The sequence below is a fragment of the Dendrobates tinctorius genome, unplaced genomic scaffold, assembly GCF_039654945.1.
Source record: "Dendrobates tinctorius isolate UK_male_01 unplaced genomic scaffold, ASM3965494v1 ptg000035l, whole genome shotgun sequence".
In the NCBI taxonomy this organism is placed as follows: Eukaryota; Metazoa; Chordata; class Amphibia; order Anura; family Dendrobatidae; genus Dendrobates; species Dendrobates tinctorius.
This window is the reverse complement of record NW_027361703.1, coordinates 26,808,098-26,834,178: the sequence shown is the minus strand read 5'-3', so window position 1 is coordinate 26,834,178 and position 26,081 is coordinate 26,808,098. Positions and strand designations below refer to the sequence as shown.

The following is a 26,081-nucleotide window of genomic DNA, read 5'->3' as shown; positions in this document are numbered from 1 at the left end:
AGCTGAAACTCCTAAACCCTTCATCCAATATTAATGTGGATACCCTCAAATGAAAGCTGAAAGTCTGAACTTCAACTGCATCTGAATTGTTTTGATTAAAATTCATTGTGGTAATGTCTAGAACCAAAATTAGAAAAATGTCTCTGTCCAAATATACAGTATATGGCCCTAACTGTATGCGTTTCACTTTTTGTATTGAAGAACTGAAATAAATTAACTTTTTGATAATATTCTAATTTTGTGAGATGCACCTGTATATTTTCTGAAAGTGATATATATTCCTTTGTTTCTCGACCTCACAATTTTTTATAACTACTAAAATTGTGTTCTAACTTCAAAATTGAAGGACGACCGCTACAAAGGCAATCATTACAAGGGTGCACAAAGTAAATGTCTCTTTATTAACACAATGCTTTGAAATGTCCATAAATATCAAATATACATCTAAAATAACAATCTTTATAGGCAGTGTGTTGACTGAATAGATCATATATTTCCATCATTGGCAAACTGAAGAGTATGGTAATTTGGCAGTAGTTACAATTGTAATAATATCAAATGAGCTATCTAATTAAAATGAAGGTTTTTAATTCTAATATAAATGAAGAAAAATGCACAAAATAAAACTTAAAATTGTGCTAAATCATAGCATAATTTGAATAGAACACGTTTCACTTATATAGAAATCTAATATTTGACATAGTGCACTATTTTAATCATTTAAATATATTAAGAAACATTTAAAAAAATGAAATAAATACTCAATCACAGAGAAAATGTATTGCAAACTGCAAAACTGTAGTATATATATATATATAAAACAATATATATAAATGTATATATCCATACATATTTATATATATTTATAGTGTGAACTTTTGCATATTTGTAATTTACAAAGTGCAATTGCCTGTTAAAAATAAATAAGCAATGTTAAAAATTAAATTTTTGCAGACTATATTATTAAAACTTCTAAAACCATTTAAATTTATCTTTTGGTAGCAGAGGATTTTTATTGTATGGAAGATGTCACATGCTCACTAGGACATTTATTGTGGTATGGTTGGGTTTTATCGATAGGCCTAGGATCACATAAGTGATCACGTGTATTCCTCACCTTAGAGGGCATATTTGTGGCATATATATATATATATATATATATATATATATATATATATATTTTATCTATTTTAAAAAGTTTAAAAGTCATGAGGAAAGAGCATGCTGTATTAGGCCGGGGTCAAACATAGAAATACATGCAGCCGCACACTCTGCTCCGGAGTGCTGGCGGCAGTGACGGGTATTGATAAAAGAGACTCGCGCAACTTGTCGCATTGCACTCGCAAGTGTGACTCCGACCTTAGAAGGAAGGTTTCCTAGTGCCTTTTAGATCCTGACGTACAGTACGCTCTGCCTCATTCAATCACAGGACGTTACCAGTATCTGCTAAGTCACAACTTCAATGAGCTGCAACCTCATCACTGTTATTTTTTACCTAAACCTGTCTACCTACATAATACTAGAGACAGCTCCCCTTTCTATACACCGTATATATTTATATATATATATAGAAATGTATATATGACCTTCTAATCGGAATAACAAAGAAATGGCATAGCGAAGAGTTCTAAAAAAAAACGATTCGATCATTTACTAAAATAGACAAGTCAGGAGATCCGGAAGGCACTTGGAAGTGAATCACTGGATATATGTCATAGGACGTGTTCTCACTGCATCTTTTTCCAACAGTCAAAAACATGTGTTTTTCAAGAAAACAAGCTTCAAGAATTGCTCCTTTTTTCATAAGTTTTGTAAACCTGAAGCATTCTTTTTAGTTTTTTCCTATGTGTTTTTAACACTTTTTTTTTCTGCCAGAGGTTTTATACGGTTTGTTTTTCATCACTGTTCCCCAACTCCAGTCCTCAAGAGCCACCAACGGGTCATGTTTTCAGGATTTCCTTACAATTGCCCAGGTGAGAATTGAGGTACCTGCACAAGAAAGAATTCCATCACCTGGGCGATACTAAGGAAATCCTGAAAATATGACCAGTTGGTGGCACATGAGGACTGGAGTTGGGGAACACTGTTTTTCAGAATTTTTTGGACATCTTTTGCCAGGTATTTTCCAGGCGTTTTATTTTTAATCCATTAAACAATGGATGCCAGCATTTTTGGAAGCAAAGACACCGACACATCTTCTTAGCCTTCCTATTGACTTCTATTGAAAAGTATTGAGCATCCTGTCAACCGAAAACACCAGTACATGTTATTTCTTTTAAATGCTTGGTGTCTTTGAAGGCCTGAAGTTTTAAAAAAATGTTCAAAAGCCTAAACATATAAACAGCAAGTTGTTTTCCCATAGAAATTACTTAATCAATTCTTTTGTCCATTTTGTGCTTTTTCATACTTTTTTTTCAGAACCGACTCAAAAAATGGTTAGAAAAACACGCAGTGTGAGCATATCCTTAGGGTCAGTCAGATTTTTATTCAGCTACATACAAATTGGCTTCAGTATTTCCAAACAGGCTACCAAGATTTTGACAGGCGTGTGTGAAGCTTTACCAGATATCATGTGAAAATGTTGGCTAAATATAAAGTGTAATTATACATTAAGCTCTTCATTTTTAGTTTAAAGTAATTATTATTCTCCCACTTAAAAAAATGTGCATAAAGTAATGGAAAAGCTTCACGAATAGAAAGAAGGGAGAAAATAATGGCCTCCAACAGAGTATGTCCTTACAGGTTTTTTTTTACTACGTCTCTACTGTCAGTTTTTCTTGTTCTGTACTGTTTTCAGTAGTGGTAACATTAGTGGCTCTGATTATTATCTCATTTTTAATGCCTTATCTCACTTCATATCAAACTAATTTAAATACAGCCTATAAATATATACAGGATATGTCTCTAGTGGAACTAGAAATGTTAGATTTTCAAGCTACAATATGCTGAGAGTTTTAAATACCACAAATTTCTAATCTAGTTTTTTTTTCTTTTACATGGGAAATAAATAGTTTCAAATATGTGCTACATGAAATAAAAAATAAAAACTAAATTGATGATGCTAATGAAATGCTATAGTATTATCTTCTAGGCATCTATATACAGCCGATGTTGGCATTTGATACTTTTGAACATACTAATAAAAAAAATGCTAAAAATATTCTGCAAAAATATTAAAATATCTCCAAAGCTACAAAAATATGGCAGCCAAAAGTGAGAAAAAACAAAAAACACAATGTTATTCAATAACTCAATAGTGAAACCTGAAGCAATATTGCTGTGACAACTTTACTAAAAATTTATTTCTCTTTTATAAGGAGTAAATTCAAAAAAAGAAAATACATAGTAAGTAGAAAACACTAAAATATCTCATATCCTACCAGCTCACAGACATGTGGTTAGCCATTGTTAGTTCGTAGAAGTGACACGGAGAGATGGACAACTTACAATAGATAATGAACATGCAGTATTGTATGTGAACTGTTATAACTTCTCACCTGGGTAAAGGTGACTGTAATGCTGTGTACGAGTATACCGGAATGTATTAAGCACCAAGCATGACTATTACAGTGAAATTCCCATGAAGACCACCTCTATGAGAATACCACTCCCTCATCCCGGCTAGATTTTCTGTAACAGATTGTCAGTTTCACTATATGCTCTGATTACCAACCATCTTCTTTAAGAAGATGACCTTCCACCAGAAGACCACTTTTCAATGAAATTTTGGCCGATAGCCTCAAAGAGGTTTCACTGGAAATCACTTGAAATAAAAACGTGGAGTATATCTCTGCTTTCTCAAAATTCCCTCAGTTTCTACATAGCAACAGACTACAAACTACTTTGGCGCAAGTGAATTTCGAATGCTCATTAGGAAAGTCTCTCCAAGCTATGATTTAACGAATGCTATCAAGAATGTTACATTTTCTGTTCTTCTTGGCACCTGGTATGTCTTACACAGAAAGATAAATGTTGTTGGAGAGATTCGGTATTGTGCTTGATCACAATCTTGTCTCTTGTGCCTCTTCTTCTGTTTCTTCTTGTAGAGCAGTGATTTTGGGTCTGGACTTTCTCTTACTGGAGTTCCGCCGGTGTAAGGGAAACAGTTTCAAGCGATCAGAGTGACTCATCGCCTGTTTGAAGAAACTCTTCTCATTCATGAGTTTCTGTATGGAATCATATTGTCGCACTGTGTTTTCTTCTATCACCTAAAATTAAAGGATTTGGAGAGATTTTTTAAACACTTGAAGAAATATTATGATGTTGGTGGGGCTACATCTCAATTTTGGCTGCATGGCCAAAGATCGCTAGGTGTCACAGGTACATCACAGAGAGATACAAGTAAATTTGTTCACAATACAACCTTGAAAATAACTGTAACTGCAATAATAAAGTCGCTAAAGGTCAAACCGCATTGGATTTTTTGTGACTTGCTTGTCATGGTTGCAGTATCCTCAGAGTGGCAATCCAATCCCATTGACTTGCATTGAGCTGTGATGTAGGAGCAACACCTAGCGATCTTTGGCCTCACAGAATAGCCGTTAAAGTCACCATGTAGCCCTACCCTAACTCTCCCTCCCTATTAGGTTTGTTCCTTTCATTTAATAACGAAAGTTAATTGTTTTCTTTTTAGTTTATTGATGCTCTCCATGATATAAAGGTTCTGGAGTATCTCTTATTACTCAGTGTTGTGCATTTCCTTTGTTATTGCGCTAGGATATTTATGAAAACATTGACAACTGGATGATGCCATCCCACGAGTCAAACAGGTGTGTCCCTACAACAGCTGTCCCCAACCTTTCTTACTTTTAAAGCGGCATGCAAGACTTAGGCAAGAAAGTGAAAGAACTGGGAGCGCAGGTGGTCTTCTCTTCCATCCTCCCAGTGGATGGCCAAGGAACAAGGAGGTGGAATAAGATTCTGCAGGTGAACAACTGGCTACGTCGATGGTGCCGTCAGCAACGATTTGGATTTCTGGATCACGGAGTGAACTACTTATACGATGGACTACTTGCTAGAGATGGGGTGCACCTTACGAAGACTGGAAAGCATGTATTTGGAAGTCGCCTTGCTACACTTGTAAGGAGAGCTTTAAACTAGAACAACATGGGAAGGGAAGCAAAAGACCAGAAAAAGCCATACACCTGCCAAATGCTATTGAGAACTCTGCTATTAGAAGTGGAAAGGAAGAACAAAGATGAAAGAATCTAATTAATAAAAATATTGGAGAAAGAGAAACCAATCACAAACTAAAATGTTTCTATACTAATGCACAAAGCATGGGCAACAAACAAGGAGAATTGGAACTACTAACACAGGAAAATAAATATGATGTCATTGGAATCACTGAAACTTGGTGGGACAATACACATGATTGGAATACAAGACTAGAAGGATACAACTTATTTGCAAGAAACAGACTTGATAAACGAGGAGGGGGTGTCGCATTGTATGTTAGAAACGCGTATATCTGCACAGAGATTGAAGCTTCAGAGACTGGGAGTTCTGTGGAAACTGTTTGGGTAAGAATACAAGGACAGAACAATGGAAAGGACACCATTGTAGGCATTTACTACAGGCCGCCTGTGCAAGCTGAAGATATGGATGAACTCTTTATGCATCAAATGGCCAAGTTCTCCAAAAAATATGACATAGTTGTCATGGGAGATTTCAACTATCCAGACATTTGTTGGGAATCTCTCTCAGGCAAAACTAACAGGTCAAGGAAATTCTTATCCTCTCTTGCTGACAACTTTATCTTCCAAAAGGTAAGGGAGAAAACAAGGGGAACTGCTACCTTGGATCTAATCCTTATAAACAGGGAGGAAATGGTTGAGGAGGTAAAAGTGGCTGGGACCCTAGGTGGTAGCGACCATGCTATTTTAGAATTTTGGATAACTAGAGGCGGAAGACCTGTGAAGACTCAGACGTCAAGGTTAGATTTCAGAAAGGCAGATTTTAAGGGATTCAGAAAGAGAATTGGAGGGATCCAATGGCTGGATATCCTTAAAGACAAAAATGTCCAGGAAGGATGGGAAATCTTGAAAAATGAAATTCTCAAAGCACAGTTGTTAACAATTCCGAAAAGAGGGAAGAATAGGAAGCATTTAAGGAAACCAGGATGGATGAACACAGAACTTAAGCACATGCTAAAAAGGAAGAAAAAAATGTTTATAAAATGGAAAGAGGGAGGCATATCTAAAGAAGAATATAATGCTGTCTGCAGAACCTGCAGGGCACAAATCAGATTATCTAAAGCTGAAAATGAATTGAGGCTTGCAAGAGATGTCAAAAGCAATATTAAAGGATTTTGGGGATATGTCAAAAGTAAAAGAAAAGTCAAAGATGCTATAGGATTTTTACAGGATGAAAATGATGAAATGGTAAGACAGGATGTTGAGAAGGCTGAACATTTAAATTCCTATTTTGCATCTGTTTTCTCTCAGAAAGGAAATGTAACATCAACTGTTATTCACTGTCCTATTAAGGGAATAGAAGAATCCAGGATATCTATAAACAGAAAGATAGTGAGGAAACACTTAGCTAACCTAAATGAATTCAAGTCTCCAGGTCCAGATGAATTACACCCAAGAGTACTGAAGGAGATAGCAGAAGAAATTTTTGAACCCCTCTCCATAATCTTTGAAAATTCTTGGAGAACAGGAGAAGTGCCAGAAGACTGGAGAAGAGCAAATGTTGTTCCTATCTTCAAAAAGGGGAAGAAGGTGGACCCAGGCAACTATAGGCCGGTGAGTCTGACTTCTATACCAGGAAAGATCTTTGAACAAATTATTAAACAACATGTATGTCAATACCTGGATAAGAAAGAAGTGATTAAACAGAGTCAGCATGGGTTTGTAACTAATAAGTCATGTCAGACTAACTTAATTTCCTTCTATGATGGTATCACTGATTGGGTGGATCAAGGAAATGCTGTAGATATAGTATATCTTGACTTCAGCAAAGCATTTGACAAAGTCTCTCATACAATCCTTATTGAAAAAATGACTAAGTATGGAATGGACAAGGCAACTGTTAGGTGGATTCATAACTGGCTTAGTGATCGGACCCAAAGAGTGGTCGTAAATGGCTGCACATCCAGTTGGAAGAATGTCTCAAGTGGGGTACCACAGGGCTCTGTCCTGGGCCCTGTATTGTTCAACATATTTATCAACGATTTAGATGAAGGAATTGAGGGTAAACTGATTAAATTTGCTGATGACACAAAGCTAGGAGGGATAGCTAATACTAGAGAAGAGAGAGAGAGGATTCAAAAAGATTTAAATAAACTGGAGAAGTGGGCAGCAACTAACAGAATGGTTTTTAACAGGGAGAAATGCAAAGTACTACATCTGGGCAATAAAAATGAAAAAAGCAGATATAAAATGGGAGGAATAGGGCTAAGTGACAGAACATGTGAAAAAGACTTGGGTATACTAATAGATCACAGACTGAATATGAGTCAACAGTGTGATGCAGCAGCAAAAAAGGCAAATGCAATTCTAGGATGTATTAACAGAAGCATACAGTCTAGATCACGTGAAGTCATTATTTCCCTCTACTCCTCTTTGGTCAGACCTCATCTGGAATATTGTGTCCAGTTTTGGGCACCACATTTTAAAAAAGACATCAACAAACTGGAGCAAGTTCAGAAAAGAGCGACCAGAATGGTGACCGGTCTGCAAACCCTGTCTTATGAGGAAAGGTTGCAGGATTTGGGAATGTTTAGTTTGCAAAAGAGAAGACTGAGAGGAGACTTAATAGCTGTCTACAAATATCTAAAGGGCTGTCACATTTTAGAAGGATCAACTTTATTCTCATTTGCACGAGGAAAGACTAGAAGCAATGGGATGAAACTGAATGGGAGGAGACACAGATTAGATATTAGAAAAAACTTTTTGACAGTTAGAGTGATCAATGAGTGGAACAGGCTGCCACGAGAAGTGGTGAGTTCTCCTTCAATGGAAGTCTTCAAACAGAGACTGGACAGACATCTGACTGGGATGATTTAGCGAATCCTGCTTTGAGCAGGGGGTTGGACCAGATGGCCCAGGAGGTCCCTTCCAACTCTACGATTCTATGATTCTATGATTCTATGATTCAGAGGGATCCCTCACACTTATGCGATAGTGACACAAAGAGTCCCACAGTGCCAATATGATGACAACTTTCAGGAGTTCCCACTATACCTACTTTGGTATTCTTGCATCAAGTACATTCACCACACTATCGCATCCAGCTTCAAGAACCCCTCTAACTCGGTAATATTATCCTATCATACCCTCCCCACCAGTATACACACATCTAGAACTGCTATTCTGTGTAGGGCTATTCATAAAAGTCACCATATGAGGGATTTCTCTTCATATTTGTTTGCTTATATCTGGTGCTAACACACCAAGCTTGGGGACAGGGGACAGCCACACAACATGGGCCAGCGAGAGACATGTGCTTCTGAGCCACAGTTTGGGGACGCCTGCACTACACACTCTGACACGGTTAACACTAATTGGACAATTTTAGAATATGTTCACACATGACTGCAGCTATTAATTTATTAATATTTCGGAGAAATGGCAAAATGTAGAGATATGAGAAAAGATGCTTCAACATTGCTATTTCATGGATAATGCAAGCATGTACTAAATTAGAGAGGTCAGGAGAAATAAGTCCTGTTTTTAAGCCATATTCCTGCTGCCTACTCCCACACAATGACAACAGATTAAAATGCCCATGTTAACAATTAAATAATCATAAGAACTTGAAACTGTCTATAAAATCGGTGTGTGTGTATATATATGCATGTATATATATATATATATATATATATATATATATATATATATATAATCTGGCAAAAATTAAGAGACCACTGCACAGTTTTATAAAAATCAGCTTCTCTACATATCTAACAGCCATTCCAGGTGATCACCGGAACCAAATCTTATTTAACGAAGGAAAGTATAAAAAACCCTGCTGTGGTGTTCACAATTTTCTTGAAATAGGACAAGCTGGCTGGCAAAACAAGTGCTAGTAATATCCCAAAAGTAATAGGAATGAAAAAATAACTTTTAACCATGCCAAAGGAGTTGAAAAGATTAGTCTTGAGTGAGGAAAAGAAGGGGTCAATTCTGGCTTTACTAGCAGAGGGATACAGTAAGCGTCATGTTGCCTCCATCCTTAAAATTTCTAAGACGGCAGTCCATTACAACAAGGTCAAGCAGCAGACATTGGGGACAACAAAGCTACAGACCGGCAGAGGGCAAAAACAGCTCTCCACTGACTGGGATGACCATCTTCTTATTCGAATGTCACTCAGCAACCTCAGGTTGACATCAAGTGACCTACAAAATGAATGGCAAATGGCAGTGGGGTGAAGTGCACAGCAAGAACAGTTCGTAACAGGCTCCTAGATGCAGGGCTCAAGACAGGTAAAGCTAGAAAAAAGCCTTTCATCAATGAGAAGCAAAGGAGAGCCAGGCTGAAGTTTGCCAAAGACCATAGGGATTGGACCATAGAGGACTGGAGTAAGGTAATCTTCTCTGATGAGTATAATTTTCAGCTTTGCCCAACACCTGGTCATCTAATGGTTAGACGGAGACCTGGAGAGGCGTACAAGACACAGTATCTTGCACCCACTGTGAAATTTGGTGGAGGATAGGTGATGATCTGGGGATGCTTCTGCAAGGCTGGAATTGGTCAGGTTAATCTTTGCGAACGACGTATGAATCAACCTGCACACAAGGTTATCCTGGAAAAAACAGTTGATTCCTTCTGCTCAGGCAATATTCCTCAACTCTGAAGACTGTTTTTTTCCAGCAGGACAATGCGCCATGCCACACAGCTAGGTAAATTAATGTGTGGATGAAGGACCATCACATCAAATCCCTGTCATGGCCAGCCAAATCTCCAGACCTGAACCCATTGAAAACCTCTGGAATGTAATCAAGATGAAGATGGATAATCACAAGCCATCAAACAAAGAAGTACTTTCCTAAATTTTTGTACCATGACTGGCATAAGTTCACCCAAAAACAGTGTGAAAGACTAATGGAAAGCATGTCAAGACGCATGATTCTGTGATTAAAAATCATGGTTGTTCCACACAATACTGATTTCTGAACTCTTCCTGAGTTAAAACATTAGTATTGTTGTTTCTAAATGATTATGAACTTCTTTTCTTAGCATTACTTGAGGTTTGCAAGCACTGCATTTTTTTGTTATTTTGACCATTTCTCATTTTCTGAAAATAAATACAAAATTTAGTGCTTGGAAATTCAAAGACATGTTGTCAGTAGTTTATAGAATAAAAGAGCAATTTACATTTTACTCAAAAATATACCTCTAAAGAGAAAAATCAGAAAAACTGAAAATTTTGCAGTAGTGTCTTAATTTTTGCCAGAGCTGTATACATATATATATATATATATATATATATATATATAACATGCTGCAACTATCCTAGATACATGCTAATATTAATAGCATGCTAATGACAAAATGTCATCCCATCAAACATAGTGAAGCAATATACAGGGAAGACAAATTAGGATAATACGACCTATCGCATACTGAGACGAAGAAAAACATGAGCGAAGCTCCAAAAAAACGATAGAAGGTCCACACATAATATCATAAAATATGAATTTATTAATATACTTCATTACATAACAACAAGTAAATAATAAGGACAGATAGGGATACAGGGCCGTGTAGTGTCACAACCATACCAAATGGGCACAGCAGCAAAGGGGCTGGAAAATGGAAAGCCGAGCAAGGGTGATAAGTTAATGGTATCTCAGTATATACAAATCACCAAGGCCCTCAATTAAATATAATTGGCAAATATGGCACACATTCCCATAATAGTGCAAATGTACCATGAATGGCACCACAACTATAATAAAAAATGATGAAGGATTAACCATCCGAAACGCGCGTCGGGGTGGGTGCTTGGACTCTGGAAGCCGCTGGGAGTTGCCCCCAGGTATATTGAAATTGGATTTTTATTATAGTTGTGGTGCCATTCATGGTACATTTGCACTATTATGGGAATGTGTGCCATATTTGCCAATTATATTTAATTGAGGGCCTTGGTGATTTGTATATACTGAGATACCATTAACTTATCACACTTGCTCGGCTTTCCATTTTCCAGCCCCTTTGCTGCTGTGCCCATTTGGTATGGTTGTGACACTACACGGCCCTGTATCCCTATCTGTCCTTATTATTTACTTGTTGTTATGTAATGAAGTATATTAATAAATTCATATTTTATGATATGTGTGGACCTTCTATCGTTTTTTTGGAGCTTCGCTCATGTTTTTATACATGCTAATATATAGTACTAGTAATAATAAGATATATGCTAATAAAAAATATACTAATGCTATATCCATTGCGGTTTTGCTAAAAGGTAACTATTGTGTTCAAAAAGCAATGGCACATTGACCTTTGGGATCGCAGAACAATGGCTCACTTTCTCAGCTAATAAATGATTAAGCAGCGCTGATTTAATCTGATGTTTGGTGTATGGATTGTACTAGACTACAAGGAACTCACACTGGGATTTCAGTGCACCAGTCCAGTAAATATTTTTAATTAAGTCAGTGCATTACAATGTGTGAGGTGCATTAATAAGACCTGGAACATCAATGAGTTTGCAAGAAAAATGATGTAGGAATCCCATATTTACAAAATATCAGTTTAATTTTACAAAAGTTGTATATACAGCTCTGGCAAAAATTAAGAGACCACTTTCAAATGTTCAGTTTGTCTGATTTTTCTCTTTATAGGTATATTTTTGAGTAAAATGTAAATTGTTCTTTTAGTCTATAAGCTTCTGACATGTCACCAAATTTCCAAGCAATACATTTTGTATTTTTTTTCTGACACAGAAAAATGGTCAAAATAAAAAAAAAGACAAAAACAGTGCTTTCAGACCTCAAATAATGCTAATAAAACAAGTTCATAATCATTTAGAAACAACAATACTAATGTTTTAACTCAGGAAGAGTTCTGCAATCAATATTTTGTGGAACAACCATGATTTTTAAAAACAGCTTTCATGCATCTTGGCATGCTTGCCACCAGTCTTTCACACTGCTTGTGGCGCAAAAATTTATGCAGTTCTTCTTTGTTTGATGGCTTGTGACTATCCATCATCCTCTTTATTACATTCCAGAGGTTTTCAATGGGGTTCAGGTCTGGAGAATTGGCTGCCCATGACAGGGTTTTGATGTGGTGGTCTCTTAATTTTTTCCAGAGCTGTACGTAGCCACCTTACTTATTGCAGGGATATAGCTAATGGGGTGGGGGTGCGACTTTGCTGAGGTTAGATTATTTAACTACAGAGTTAGGTCAGTATATTAAACCTTTTACCTCAGGTGACCCAGATGAAGGAAAGTCTAACTACAGAACTGCATTTTGTGCTGCAAGTTTCATTTTTTTGGGAGGTCGGTAATGGGGCATTTGGAAAATTATTTGCACAGAATCTGACTTCAAAACGTTTCTCCTACTTCTTTCCTGTTTTGTAGAGTAGTAGAGTTAGACCATATTTCTCAACAGATGGATGCCACAGCTTTAAAATGCCACTCACAACACTAGAATTAGGGGTAAATAGGGACAATTAATTTAGAAATCTAAGAAACATGAGAAAGGGACAAGGGAACTTTGATCTACAAGAGGCTTAGGTATTTCTGTAGGATACCCTGGCATTAGCTGTATGAGGAGGAAAGAATTGATTACTACCATTTGTTGATCTGTGATATGATCCCAATACATTTTAAATATTTGCCTGACAGTCTTGTCATCATGTTGGCACTGTCAGTTGTTGTGTTAATAAAACATATGGACAACCTACCAGGAAGAACTGACATTCGAGCATGGCTTCTAGCCTGTGTTCAGACAAGATGACAGTACAATTTGCAAACGCGTGCTTCAGAGTCTTCCTAATGATCTGAAAAGTTCTGTAAAAAAATCAAGATAAATTTATTGGTAATGGAATTAATAAAAATGGAAATTCCATGAAGTGTAATCATATTGGCGATATTGTAAAAACTTACATTGGGTCTAAGTGAGCACTCGGTTCATCCAGCAGAAGAATCTTGGCTTTGCTAAGAACAGATCGGGCCAAACACACCAACTGTTTGTGACCATGACTTAGAACACATCCACCGTCCAGAAGCACAAAGTCCAATTGACCTGGAAACTGCTCAATGATTGACTTCAGGCCAACCTGCAAAACAGATGAAACACATTTGCTGGAATAGGTGTGTGTTTTGTTTTTTTTAAAAACTTTTTAAAAACTTTTTAAGTTCCTCTTTTCACTCCTATCAAGCAGTCTCGGGATTCCTCTGCCAACCATTCTGGCTCCAGACTCCATTTCTTCAGTGAAATTTATAAAATGAAATAAGTTATATAATTGGTTCTTGTGGGCAACTGTACTTTACACCATGTCTCAGCCTCAATCTGTGCATTGTAAGGCAGCTCATGATAATAGGGAAGATACCCAAGGTGCTGACGCATACGTCAAACCCAAAGTTGTCACTTTTTGAGTCATTTGAACCATTTTCTTGACAATCTAAACTGAGGACATCACAGAGTTCACTAATAAGCACATTAAAATTGTATGCGCATGTAGCGGGAGGGTCATGTCCATGTATAGTTCTTCTAATACTTTTGTTTTAGCAAACAAATACCTGTATTTACCATAAAATAACATTTTTCTTAGAACTCTGTATTGTGATGTTCCCTTTTTATTCCTCCTGGAAAAGTATTGTGATGCAGTGACCCCTGTGACAGCTAGGGGGCGCTGTATGGACTGCCCAGAACATGCATGCAGGCATTCCCTTTGTTATGATGGGAAAATGGTGAGCAGCAGGATTATAAATGGCCGATATGTATCACAGGGGTGGGTGCCCTGAGATGGAAGCTGGGATATGTATTAATCAGCAGAGATATACTGCTGATATTTGTTGCTGTGTATCAGGGAAGCTTCCAGGTGACTTGATGAGATGGGTGGGACCAGTCACCTACAAACACACCCAGGGGTGTGTGTCTGAACGCCCAAAGTAAAGCCTGTATGTGTGTGGCTGTGTGTGCAATAGGACCTGTAGTGAGGTCATGACCATGTGATCCATACTTCATCTGTGGGTGTGGTTATGTACCATATAGGGCAGCACGGTGGCTCAGTGGTTAGCGCTGCAGCCTTGCAGCGCTGGGGTCCTGGGTTCGAATCCCACCAAGGACAACATCTGCAAGGAGTTTGTATGTTCTCCCCGTGTTTGCGTGGGTTTCCTCCGGGTACTCCGGTTTCCTCCCACACTCTAAAGACATACTGATAGGGAATTTAGATTGTGAGCCTCATCGGGGACAGTGATGAAAATGTGTGCAAACTGTAAAGCGCTGCGGAATATGTTAGCGCTATATAAAAATAAAGATTATTTATTATTATTATTATAATGTGCCTGAGGCCTGGTCACATGAGAGAGAGTGTGTACCTGAGTGGTTCAGGGTGCAAGGTCCTGGAGGGTCAGTGTTGGGAGATTCTGGGAGAAGGATCGGATCCCTGAGGCACATGCTGCGACCTTGGACCTGGTGCGGCGTGAATGTTGGACGGTTTCGGGAGGGGACGGACGTCCTGAATAGCACCCGCTGACGCCCTGGACCTGGTGGCCGGTGTGTTGAGAGACCCTGGGAGGAGGGTTGGATCCCTGAATAGTACCCGGTGAGGTCTGTGTGTTGGACGGTTCCAAAGTGGGGACGGACATCCTGAATAGCACACAGACAGGGCACGTGTGTTTGCAGAGTCAGTGACGTCCGTCTGTGGATCTGGACTGTAAGGTGGCCTGGTGAGCAAGGCGTTGTCCGGGATGGTGATCCCAGTTCGGCAGCTTCCCTAAAAGGCCTACCAAAGAGTCTGCATCTGGAGCAGGAGCTCCTGCGAGGTAACTCCAGACATGGGGATATGACTGTTGGTGCCCATTGTGTTCTATGGACATTAATGAACTGTTCAGCGTGCAGTCACCCATGGTAACTGGACAAAGAGGACCAGCGTGTTTAGTGACAGCGTGTTAAGCCGTGTACCAAGGATTGTGATGGACTATGTGGAAGCATGTGACGTGTAACATGTTCTTCAGCGGTTTATGAAGGCATAATAAACTGCACTAGACTGTTTAAGTGGAAAGTGTTCCTGTATGCATCAATATCGCAGTCAAGTGAGTGTCCCACAACACTAACAATAAGCGCTACCTTACAGTATGTACAAGTTGACTATCAGCAGTGTTTGGCCAGTGTCAGTGTCAGTGTTTCACTGCTTGGACATGAAATACAGCACCTAGCTAGCAATGTATTCATATATATTTCCCTCTCTGTGGACCGCACCATAATAACACCCCAGCAGGCGTGCTGTCTGGGTGTTATGTTTCACACCAATCTCTCCTTCACATCCCATATACAATGTCTTGCCCGCTCTTGCCGCTTACACCTAAAGAACATCTCTAGAATCCGCCCTTTTCTCACCATGGAAACAACAAAAACCCTCACTGTCGCCCTGATCCACTCCCGCCTTGACTACTGCAATGCTCTATTAATTGGCCTCCCCATTACTCGACTATCCCCTCTCCAGTCTATCCTTAATGCAGCAGCCAGGGTCATCCATCTGGCTAATCGGTACTCGGACGCGTCCGCTCTTCGCCAGTCCTTTACATTGGCTGCCCATTCATTAAAGGATCCAATTCAAAGTACTTTTTCTCACCCACAAAGATCTCCACAGTGCAGCACCCCCCCTACATCTCCTCCCTCATTTCTGTCTATTGGCCTAACCGACTGCTGCGCTCTGCAAACGACTTTCGACTAACCTCTGCACTAATCCGTAACTCCCACTCCCGACTCCAAGACTTCTCCCGCGCTGCTCCAATCCTTTGGAATGCTCTACCCCAAGAAATTAGGACTATCCACAATTTGCATAGTTTCAGGCGCTCCCTCAAAACACAATGGTTTAGAACGGCCTATCACATTCACTAATCAAAGTCATTTTATGTGTAAGTGTGCGTGTGTAGCCCATTCACTATCTCCATCCATCCCTCAAGACCATCATTGTAAATACACCACTGTAAATACACACCTGTACTTTGTATCTCCCCACCTCATTGTAGATTGTAAGCTCTCACAAGCAGGGTAGTCTTATTTTGCTTTAATTGTTGTATTGTTAACGTTGTTACTTATGACTTGTGCGTTGAAACTGTTAACCTGTAAAGCGCTGCGGAATATGTTGGCGCTATATAAATAAAGATTATTATTATTATTATTATTATTATTATATAAAATATACTCAGAACATTGTTTCCAGACATGTAATACTGCTGTCTTACCACAAGGTGGCAACACTGTAAGAAAAATCTCCAACTGATCTGTGTTTAACAATGAAACATTTGAATGCCCTTAATCGAGTCCTTTGACATCAAGAGGAAATGGAAGCACACATCCAGTAAGCAGCCTTTGTTATTTGTGCAATATTGTCGGGATGTTCACAATACAGCCCATTGTCAGCACCAGTCGTTTTGTAATCCTTGACACGCAAAAAATGCAGTTGTTTTACCTCTTCAGTCACTTTCCAGATTTCTTCATCGCTGTGTTTTCCATAAGGGTCAAGGTTTTTCCGGAATGTCCCAGAAAATATGAACACTTTCTGTATGGGAGATAAGAATAAATGAGTAAGAATTATGTGCCTGGAGTTTTCAGTGGATGGCAGAATTCTCAGTGCTTGTATAACACTGAACTTCCTTGTGTGGTGTAATAGAAGGCGAGCCAACACGTCTTATAAAAAAACGAAATTCTGTTTCCTCCTGAGGTTGAATGAAAATATTTGTTACTTGCTTCATTATAAATAGCCACTTTTATTTCATTCCTTTTTAAATAAATGAGTTCACCACATCAGTAATTTTTTTTAGAAAAAAATAGAGAGAATTTTTATTATTTCCCATGTAAAGTACAGGCTTCCTACAATAATAACTTTCTGTGCCATTATATCCATCCTAAAAACTATGGAGTTTATTTCTCACCTTGTCATGTTTAAGTGGTATCCAGAGATGAGAGAGCACTAAATTGCTCAGAATCTCGTTACTCGAACTGAGCAATTTCTAATACTCACATGACCGTTTTGAGTAACGAGTGTAATGGGAGTCAATGGGAAAGCCAAGCTTTTCTCCGGCCCAACAAAGAGGTTTGGGGGACAGTGAAAATGTTCAAATGGATGGGAAATGTGCTGAATGGAAGAACAACATGGGGAAGACCCCAGGAAACATCTTTGACTCCAAAATCTCTTCTAGAATAAAGGTGTCACACTTTTTCTCAACTTTAAAGAGTGACAATAAAACATGCCAAACTGATGAGAAATTGAATTTTACAGGAGAAAAAACTGTTAAGAAACATTTTTTAATGTATAATGACTTATATAATGCAAAATTTAAAAAGGATTTTAAAAAATATAATTTAAGTAAACCTAAATTTATTTAATTTTTATTAAAAAAAATAAGTTTCAACTAGATGGGCATTTCCTGAAGGAAATACATGGTGCTTGAACAGTGCTGCCAGCTTGACAGCAGTGTATCAGGTGTCAACTGTAAGAAAGTAAAGTTAGAATATGAATGTTGTGTATAGCCACTTTGGCACATTCGGCACCTCAGTAGCCACTTTGGCCACTTGGTAGCTACTTTGGCACATTCGGCACCTTGGTAGCCACTTTGGCACATTCGGCACCTCTGTAGCCACTTTGGCCACTTGGTAGCCACTTTGGCACATTCGGCACCTCGGTAACCACTTTGGCCACTTGGTAGCCACTTTTGCCACTTGGTAGCCACTTTGGCACATTCGGCCCCTCTGTAGCCACTTTGGCCACTTGGTAGCCACTTTGGCACATTCAGCACCTGGGTAGCCACTTTGGCCACTCGGTTGCCACTTTGGCACATTCGGCACCTGGGTAGCCACTTTGGCCACTTGGTAGCCACTTTGGCACATTCGGCACCTCAGTAGCCACTTTGGCCACTTGGTTGAAACTTTAGAACATTTGGCACATCTGTAGCAACTTTGGCCACTTGGTAGCCACTTTGTCACATTCGGCACCTTGGTAGCCACTTTAGCACATTTGGCACCTGGGTAGCCACTTTGGCCACTTGGTAGCCACTTTGGCACATTTGGCACTTCGGTAGCCACTTGGTAGCCACTTTGGCACATTCGGCACCTCTGTAGCCACTTTGGCCACTTGGTAGCCACTTTAGCACATTTGGCACCTGGGTAGCCACTTTGGCCACTTGGTAGCCACTTTGGCACATTTGGCACCTGGGTAGCCACTTTGGCCACTTGGTAGCCACTTTGGCACATTCGGCACCTCGGTAGCCACTTTGGCCACTTGCTAGCCACTTTGGCACATTCGGCACCTCTGTAGCCACTTTGGCCACTTGGTAGCCACTTTGGCCACTTGGTAGTCACTTAGGCCCATTCGGCACCTCGACAGCCACTTTGGCCACTTGGTAGCTACTTTGGCACATTCGGCACCTCGGTAGCCACTTGGCAGCCACTTTGGCACATTCGGCACCTCAATAGCCAGTTTGGCAACTTGGTAGCCACTTTGGCACATTCGGCACCTCGGTAGCCACTTTGGCCACTTGGTAGCCACTTTGGTACATTCGGCCCCTCAGTAGCCACTTTGGCCACTTGGTAGCCACTTTGCCACATTCGGCACCTCTGTAGCCACTTTGGCCACTTGGTAGCCACTTTGCTACATTCGGCACCTCTGTAGCCTTTTTGGCCACTTGGTAGCCACTTTGCCACATTCGGCACCTCTGTAGCCACTTTGGCCACTTGGTAGTCACTTTGGCCCGTTCGGCACCTCGGCAGCCACTTGGTAGCCACTTTGTCCACTTGGTAGCCACTTTGGCACATTCGGCACCTCGGTAGCCACTTTGGCCACTTGGTAGCCACTTTTGCCACTTGGTAGCCACTTTGGCACATTCGGCCCCTCTGTAGCCACTTTGGCCACTTGGTAGCCACTTTGGCATATTCAGCACCTCGGTAGCCACTTTGGCCACTTGGTAGCCACTTTGGCACATTCAGCACCTCGGTAGCCACTTTGGCCACTCGGTAGCCACTTTGGCACATTCGGCACCTGGGTAGCCACTTTGGCCACTTGGTAGCCACTTTGGCACATTCGGCACCTCAGTAGCCACTTTGGCCACTTGGTTGAAACTTTAGAACATTTGGCACATCTGTAGCAACTTTGGCCACTTGGTAGCCACTTTGTCACATTCGGCACCTTGGTAGCCACTTTGGCCACTTGGTAGCCACTTTAGCACATTTGGCACCTGGGTAGCCACTTTGGCCACTTGGTAGCCACTTTGGCACATTTGGCACCTCGGTAGCCACTTTGGCCACTTGGTAGCCACTTTGGCCACTTGGTAGCCACTTTGGCACATTTGGCACCTGGGTAGCCACTTTGGCCACTTGGTAGCCACTTTGGCACATTTGGCACCTGGGTAGCCACTTTGGCCACTTGGTAGCCACTTTGGCACATTCGGCACCTCGGTAGCCACTTTGGCCACTTGCTAGCCACTTTGGCACATTCGGCACCTCTGTAGCCACTTTGGCCACTTGGTAGCCACTTTGGCCACTTGGTAGTCACTTAGGCCCATTCGGCACCTCGACAGCCACTTTGGCCACTTGGTAGCTACTTTGGCACATTCGGCACCTCGGTAGCCACTTGGCAGCCACTTTGGCACATTCGGCACCTCAGTAGCCACTTTGGCCACTTGGTAGCCACTTTGGCACATTCGGCCCCTCGGTAGCTACTTTGGCCACTTGGTAGCAGCTTTGGCACATTCGGCACCTTGGTAGCCACTTTGTCCACTTGGTAGCCACTTTGGCACATGCGGCACCTCAGTAGCGACTTTGGCCACTTGGTAGTCACTTTGGCCCATTCGGCACCTCGGCAGCCACTTTGGCCACTTGGTAACCACTTTGCCACATTCGGCACCTCTGTAGCCACTTTGGCAACTTGGTAGCCACGTTGGCCACTTGGTAGTCACTTTGGCCCATTCGGCACCTCGGCAGCCACTCTAGCCACTTGGTAGCTACTTTGGCACATTCGGCACCTCGGTAGCCACTTTGGCCACTTGGTAGCCACTTTAGCACATTCGGCCCCTCTGTAGCCACTTTGGCCTCTTGGTAGCCACTTTGGCACATTCAGCACCTCAGTAGCCACTTTGGCCACTTGGTAGCCACTTTGGCACATTCGGCACCTCGGTAGCCACTTTGGCCACTTGGTAGCCACTTTAGCCATGTTGACACATGCTGCCACTTTGCCTCGGGGGCCACTTTGGCACTCCGGGCCCCTCAGGGGTCACTTTGACACACTGGGCTTCTAAAGCCACTTTGGCGTCCGACTGCAGTGATGGCGAACCTTGGCACTCCAGCTGTTGAAGAACTACAACTCCCAGCATGCCTCAACTTCTGCCTCAACTGCTGCAGGTTGCAAGGGCATGCTGGGAGTTGTAGTTTTACAACAGCTGGAGTGCCAAAGTTAGCCATCACTGGGTGGGGCTTTTCAGAAGCCATTGGCGCACTGCGCCTTTAAGACCTTGAATCAGCGAACTGTCAGCTTCTATTAGCTAATACGGGTTATATGTGGAAGCTGCATTTGCATAGCTGCCATCTTTGTAAGGTCACTGCACCTGCGCTGTGGCTTCAATCAATGTCAGTTGGGGGTCATGGAAAGGTCGCAATTAATTCCTATGGGAAAATTTTTGCTTAAAATGCGATTTTTTAAAAAACTACAAATCGGATCGACTCCAAAAATACATAGCATACCTGTCCCCACCGAGGGCTTCGAAACGCCGCCTGAACGGAGTCTCTGCGCCGAGCGGTTCGGGCCACATTAATTGCAGAAAATGCAAAGAAGTAGAATAATAAATAGATGTGTATTTCCTGAAGGAAGTACAGATAGTGCTTTGAAATTTTGCCCGGACTGCCCCTTTAAGAGAGATTTGCCTGCTGCCCCGCAAGACTTTCAACTCAGGATCTGTTTTAACTGTGGGTGCCTCTCAGGAGCCACTTTGGCCTGTGGGACCCCTCAGGGTCTGATTTGGTGGGTGGGGTCCCTCAGGATCCGATTCGGTGGCCTGGGCTCCTCAGGGCTTGAATTGGTGGACGGGATCCCTCAGGGTCTGATTTTCTGATTTTGTGGGTGGGGCCCCTTAGGGTCTGATTTTGTGGGCGGAGCCCCTCTGGGTCCAATTTGGTGGGCGGGGCCCCTCTGGGTCCGATTTGGTGGGCAGGGCCCCTCAGGGTCCGGTTTGGTGAGCAGGGCCCCTCAGAGTCCAATTTGGTGGGCGGGTCCACTCTGGGTCCGATTTGGTGGGCGGGGCCCCACAGAGTCCAATTTGGTGGGCGGGGCCACTCTAGGTCCGATTTGTTGGGTAGGGCCTCATAGTGTCTGATTTGGTAGGCGGGGCCACTCTGGGTCCGAATTGGTGGGCGGGGCCACTCTGGGTCCGATTTGGTGGGCGGGGCCACTCTGGTTCCAATTTGGTGGGCGGGGTCGATCAGCCTCCGATTTGGAGGCCGGGGTGGCTCAGCCTCCGATTTGGAGGCCGGGATCAATCAGCCTTTGATTTGGAGGCCGGGGTCGACCAGCCTCTGATTTGGAGACCGGGGTGGCTCAGCCTCTGATTTGGAGGCCGGGGTGGCTCAGCCTCCGATTTGGAGGCCGAGGTGGCTCAGCCTCTGATTTAGAGGCCTAGGTGGCTCAGCCCCCGATTTGGAGGCCGGGGTGGCTCAGCCTCCGATTTGGAGGCCAGGGTGGCTCAGCCTCCGATTTTGAGGCCAGGGTCGATCAGCCTCCGATTTGAAGGCCGGGGTGGCTCAGCCTCCGATTTGGAGGCCGGGGTCAATCAGCCTCCGATTTGGAGCCTGAGGTCACTCAGCTTTCGATTTGGCGTGCCGGCCCTTTAAGACTCATTTTGGTGCGCCAGCCCTTTAAGAATCACTTTGGCACGTCGGCACTTTAAGAGCCAGTTTGGCGCATTGGGCTTCTAAATCCACTTTGGCGCACATTCTCTCTCAGGGGCATGTGACATGTGATGAAGCTAGATTTGCATTTGAGCTTTGGGTTTCGCTTTAAAGTAAAGTTCGTAGGCGTTGGCATAGTAACTGGGTCTGCCTGCGCATATCAATGAGCTTAACTGCCGCAACTGGTTCTCAAATTTGAATCGCCTCACGACTGCCCCATGTAGTCCTATGGCAAAATTTTCCCTTTGAAATGCATTGAGACAATGCATTCCAATGCCGGGAAAAAAAAATTTCAAATGCAAATTGCGCAAAAACTACAAATCCGATTGACATAAAAAATACTTAGCACACCACTCGTGGATGCTGGCTTCGAAATGACGCCTCAAAGGAGTCTGTGCGTGTAGCGGTTCGGGCCGCATTAATTGCGGAAATCAACTGAATAATAATAAGAACTAGATGTGTATTTCCTGAAGGAAGTACAGATAGTGCTTTGAAATGGTGCCTGGGCTGCCCCTTTAAGAGAGACTTGCCTGCTGCCCCTGCAAGACTTTCAGCTCAGGATCTGTTTTAACTGTGGGTGCCTCTCAGGGGCCACTTTAGCCTCAGGGTCTGATTTGGTGGGTGGGGCCCCTCAGGATCCGATTCAGTGGCCTGGGCTCCTCAGGGCTTGAATTGGTGGCCGGGATCCCTCAGGGTCCGATTTTGTGGGTGTGGACCCTCAGGGTCCGATTTTGTGGGTGTGGCCCCTCAGGGTACAATTTTGTGGCCAGAGCCCCTCAGGGTCTGATTTTGTGGCTGGGACCCCTCAGAGTCCGATTTTGTGGGTGGGGCCCCTCAGGGTCAGATTTTGTGTGTGGGGCCCCTCAAGGTCCGATTTTGTGGCTGGGGCCCCTCAGGGTCCGATTTTGTGGTTGGGACCCCTCAGGGTCTGATTTTGTGGCCGGGGCCCCTCAGGGTCCGATTTTGTGGGTGGGGCCCCTCAGGGTCTGATTTTGTGGGCGGAGCCCCTCTGGGTCCAATTTGGTGGGCGGGGCCATTCTGGGTCTGATTTGGTGGGCGGGGCCCCTCAGGGTCCGATTTGGTGGGCGGGGCCCCTCAGGGTCTGATTTGTTGGGCGGGGCCCCTCAGGGTCCGATTTGGTGGGCAGGGCCCCTCAGAGTCCAATTTGGTGGGCGGGGTCACTCTGGGTCCGATTTGATGGGCAGGCCCCTCAGGGTCCGATTTGGTGGGTGGGGCCCCTCATGGTCTGACTTGATGGGCGGGGCCTGTCAGGGTCAGATTTGGTGGGCGGGGCCCTTCAGGGTCTGATTTGGTGAGCGGGGCCACTCTGAGTCTGATTTGGTGGGTGGGGCCCCTCAGGGTCCGATTTGGTGGGCGGGGCCACTCTGCGTCTGATTTGGTGGGCGGGGCCCCTCAGGGTCCGATTTGGTGGGCGGGGCCACTCTGGGTCCGATTTGTAGGCCAGGGTGGCTCAGCCTCCGATTTGTAGGCCAGGGTCGATCAGCCTCCTATTTGGAGCCTGGGGTCACTCAGCTTTCGATTTGGTGCGCCGACCATTTAAGACTCATTTCGGTGCGCCGGTCCTTTAAGAAACACTTAGGTGTGTCGGCCCTTTAAGAGCCAGTTTGGCTCACTGGGCTTCTAAATTCACTTTGGAGCACATTCTCTCTCAGGGGCATGCGTCATGTGATGAAGCTAGATTTGCATTTGTGCTGTGGGTTTCGCTTTAAGAGTTGATATTATCTGGCAGAAACTGTGTCCTGGGAGGGTCATGTGAAGTTCGTAGGCGTTGGCATAGTAACTGGATGTGCCTGCACATATCAATGAGCTTAACTGCCATTTGAATCGCCTCAGGGCATGTTTTGTCTGTGGCAACATTTCCCCATTGAAAAGCATTGAGACAATGCATTCCAATGACGGGAAAAAAAATTTCTAACGCAAATTGCACAAAAACTACAAATCCGATCGACATGAAAAATACTTAGCACACAACTCATGGACGCTGGCTTCGAAACGACACCTCAACGGAGTCTGTGCGTGTAGCGGTTCAGGCCGCAATAATTACGGAAATCAACTGAATAATAAGAAAAAGTTAGCAGCGTTCGGATTACAATATAGTGGTTTTTTCAAACCACTATAACTAGATATGTATTTCCTGAAGGAAGTACAGATAGTGCTTTGAAATGGTGCGCGGGCTGCCCCTTTAAGAGAGACTTGCCTGCTGCCCCTGCAAGAGTTTCAACTCAGGATCCGTTTTAACTGTGGGTGCCTCTCAGGGGCCACTTTGGCCTCAGGATCCGATTTGGTGGCCTGGGCTCCTCAGGGCTTGAATTGGTGGCCGGGATCCCTCAGGGTCCGATTTTGTGGGTGTGGCCCCTCAGGGTCTGATTTTGTGGGTGGGGCCCCTCAGGGTCCGATTCTGATTTTGTGGGTGGGGCCCCTCAGGGTCTGATTTGGTGGGCGGGGCCCCTCAGGGTCTGATTTGGTGGGCGGGGCCCCTCAGGGTCTGATTTGGTGGGCGGGGCCACTCTGGGTCTGATTTGTTGGGCGGGGCCACTCTGGGTCCGATTTGGTGGGCGGGGCCACTCTGTGTCCGATTTGGTGAGCGGGGCCACTCTGGGTCCGATTTGGAGGCCAGGGTGGCTCAGCCTCAGATTTGTAGGCCAGGGTCGATCAGCTCTGATTTGGAGGTCGGGGTGGCTCAGCCTCCGATTTGGAGCCTGGGGTCACTCAGCTTTCGATTCGGCGCGCCGACCCTTTAAGACTCATTTTGGTGCGCCGGCCCTTTAAGAATCACCTTGGCGCTTCAGCCCTTTAAGAGCCAGTTTGGCTCACTGGGCTTCTAAATCCACTTTGGCGCACATTCTCTCTCAGGGCCCTGCGTAATGTGATGAAGCTAGTTTTGCATTTGTGCTGTGGGTTTCGCTTTAAGAGCTGAAATTATCTGCCAGAATCTCTGTCCTGCTGGGGTCATGTGAAGTTCGTAGGCGTTGGCATAGTAACTGGGTGTGCCTGCGCATATCAATGAGCTTAACTGCCATTTGAATCGCCTCAGGGCATGTTTTCTCTGTGCAACATTTTCCCATTGAAATGCATTGAGGAAAATGTTTTTTGAAACGCAAATTGCGCAAAAACTACAAATCCGATCGACACGAAGATTACTTAGCACACCACTCGAGGACGCTGGCTTCGAAACGACACCTCAACGGAGTCTGTGCGTGTAGCGGTTCGGGCCGCAATAATTACGGAAATCAACTGAATAATAAGAAAAAGTTAGCAGCATTCGGATTACAATATAGTGTTTTTTTCAAACCACTATAACTAGATGTGTATTTCCTGAAGGAAGTACAGATAGTGCTTTGAAATGGTGCGCGGGCTGCCCCTTTAAGAGAGACTTGCCTGCTGCCCCTGCAAGAGTTTCAACTCAGGATCCGTTTTAACTGTGGGTGCCTCTCAGGGGCCACTTTGGCCTCAGGATCCGATTTGGTGGCCTGGGCTCCTCAGGGCTTGAATTGGTGGCCGGGATCCCTCAGGGTCCGATTTTGTGGGTGTGGCCCCTCAGGGTCTGATTTTGTGGGTGGGGCCCCTCAGGGTCCGATTCTGATTTTGTGGGTGGGGCCCCTCAGGGTCTGATTTGGTGGGCGGGGCCCCTCAGGGTCTGATTTGGTGGGCGGGGCCCCTCAGGGTCTGATTTGGTGGGCGGGGCCACTCTGGGTCTGATTTGTTGGGCGGGGCCACTCTGGGTCCGATTTGGTGGGCGGGGCCACTCTGGGTCCGATTTGGTGAGCGGGGCCACTCTGGGTCCGATTTGGAGGCCAGGGTGGCTCAGCCTCAGATTTGTAGGCCAGGGTCGATCAGCTCCGATTTGGAGGTCGGGGTGGCTCAGCCTCCGATTTGGAGCCTGGGGTCAATCAGCTTTCGATTCGGCGCGCCGACCCTTTAAGACTCATTTCGGTGCGCCGGCCCTTTAAGAATCACTTTGGCGCTTCAGCCCTTTAAGAGCCAGTTTGGCTCACTGG

General features: G+C 43.6%; 1 protein-coding gene across 1 annotated transcript in view; it reads right to left on the bottom strand.

Annotated features, from left to right (window-relative positions):
* Nucleotides 1-380: 380 nt before the first annotated feature.
* Nucleotides 381-26,081, bottom strand: part of CFTR (CF transmembrane conductance regulator) — a 240,217-nt gene continuing 214,516 nt past the window's right edge. Inside the window, exons 24-27 of the mRNA XM_073573354.1 lie at nt 16,601-16,690; nt 13,065-13,237; nt 12,863-12,968; nt 381-4,208 (exon numbers count right to left, since the gene is read on the bottom strand). Coding sequence (XP_073429455.1) covers nt 4,002-4,208; nt 12,863-12,968; nt 13,065-13,237; nt 16,601-16,690 — 576 coding nt within the window. The 3' untranslated portion in view covers nt 381-4,001. The remainder of the gene's footprint in view (nt 4,209-12,862; nt 12,969-13,064; nt 13,238-16,600; nt 16,691-26,081) is intronic.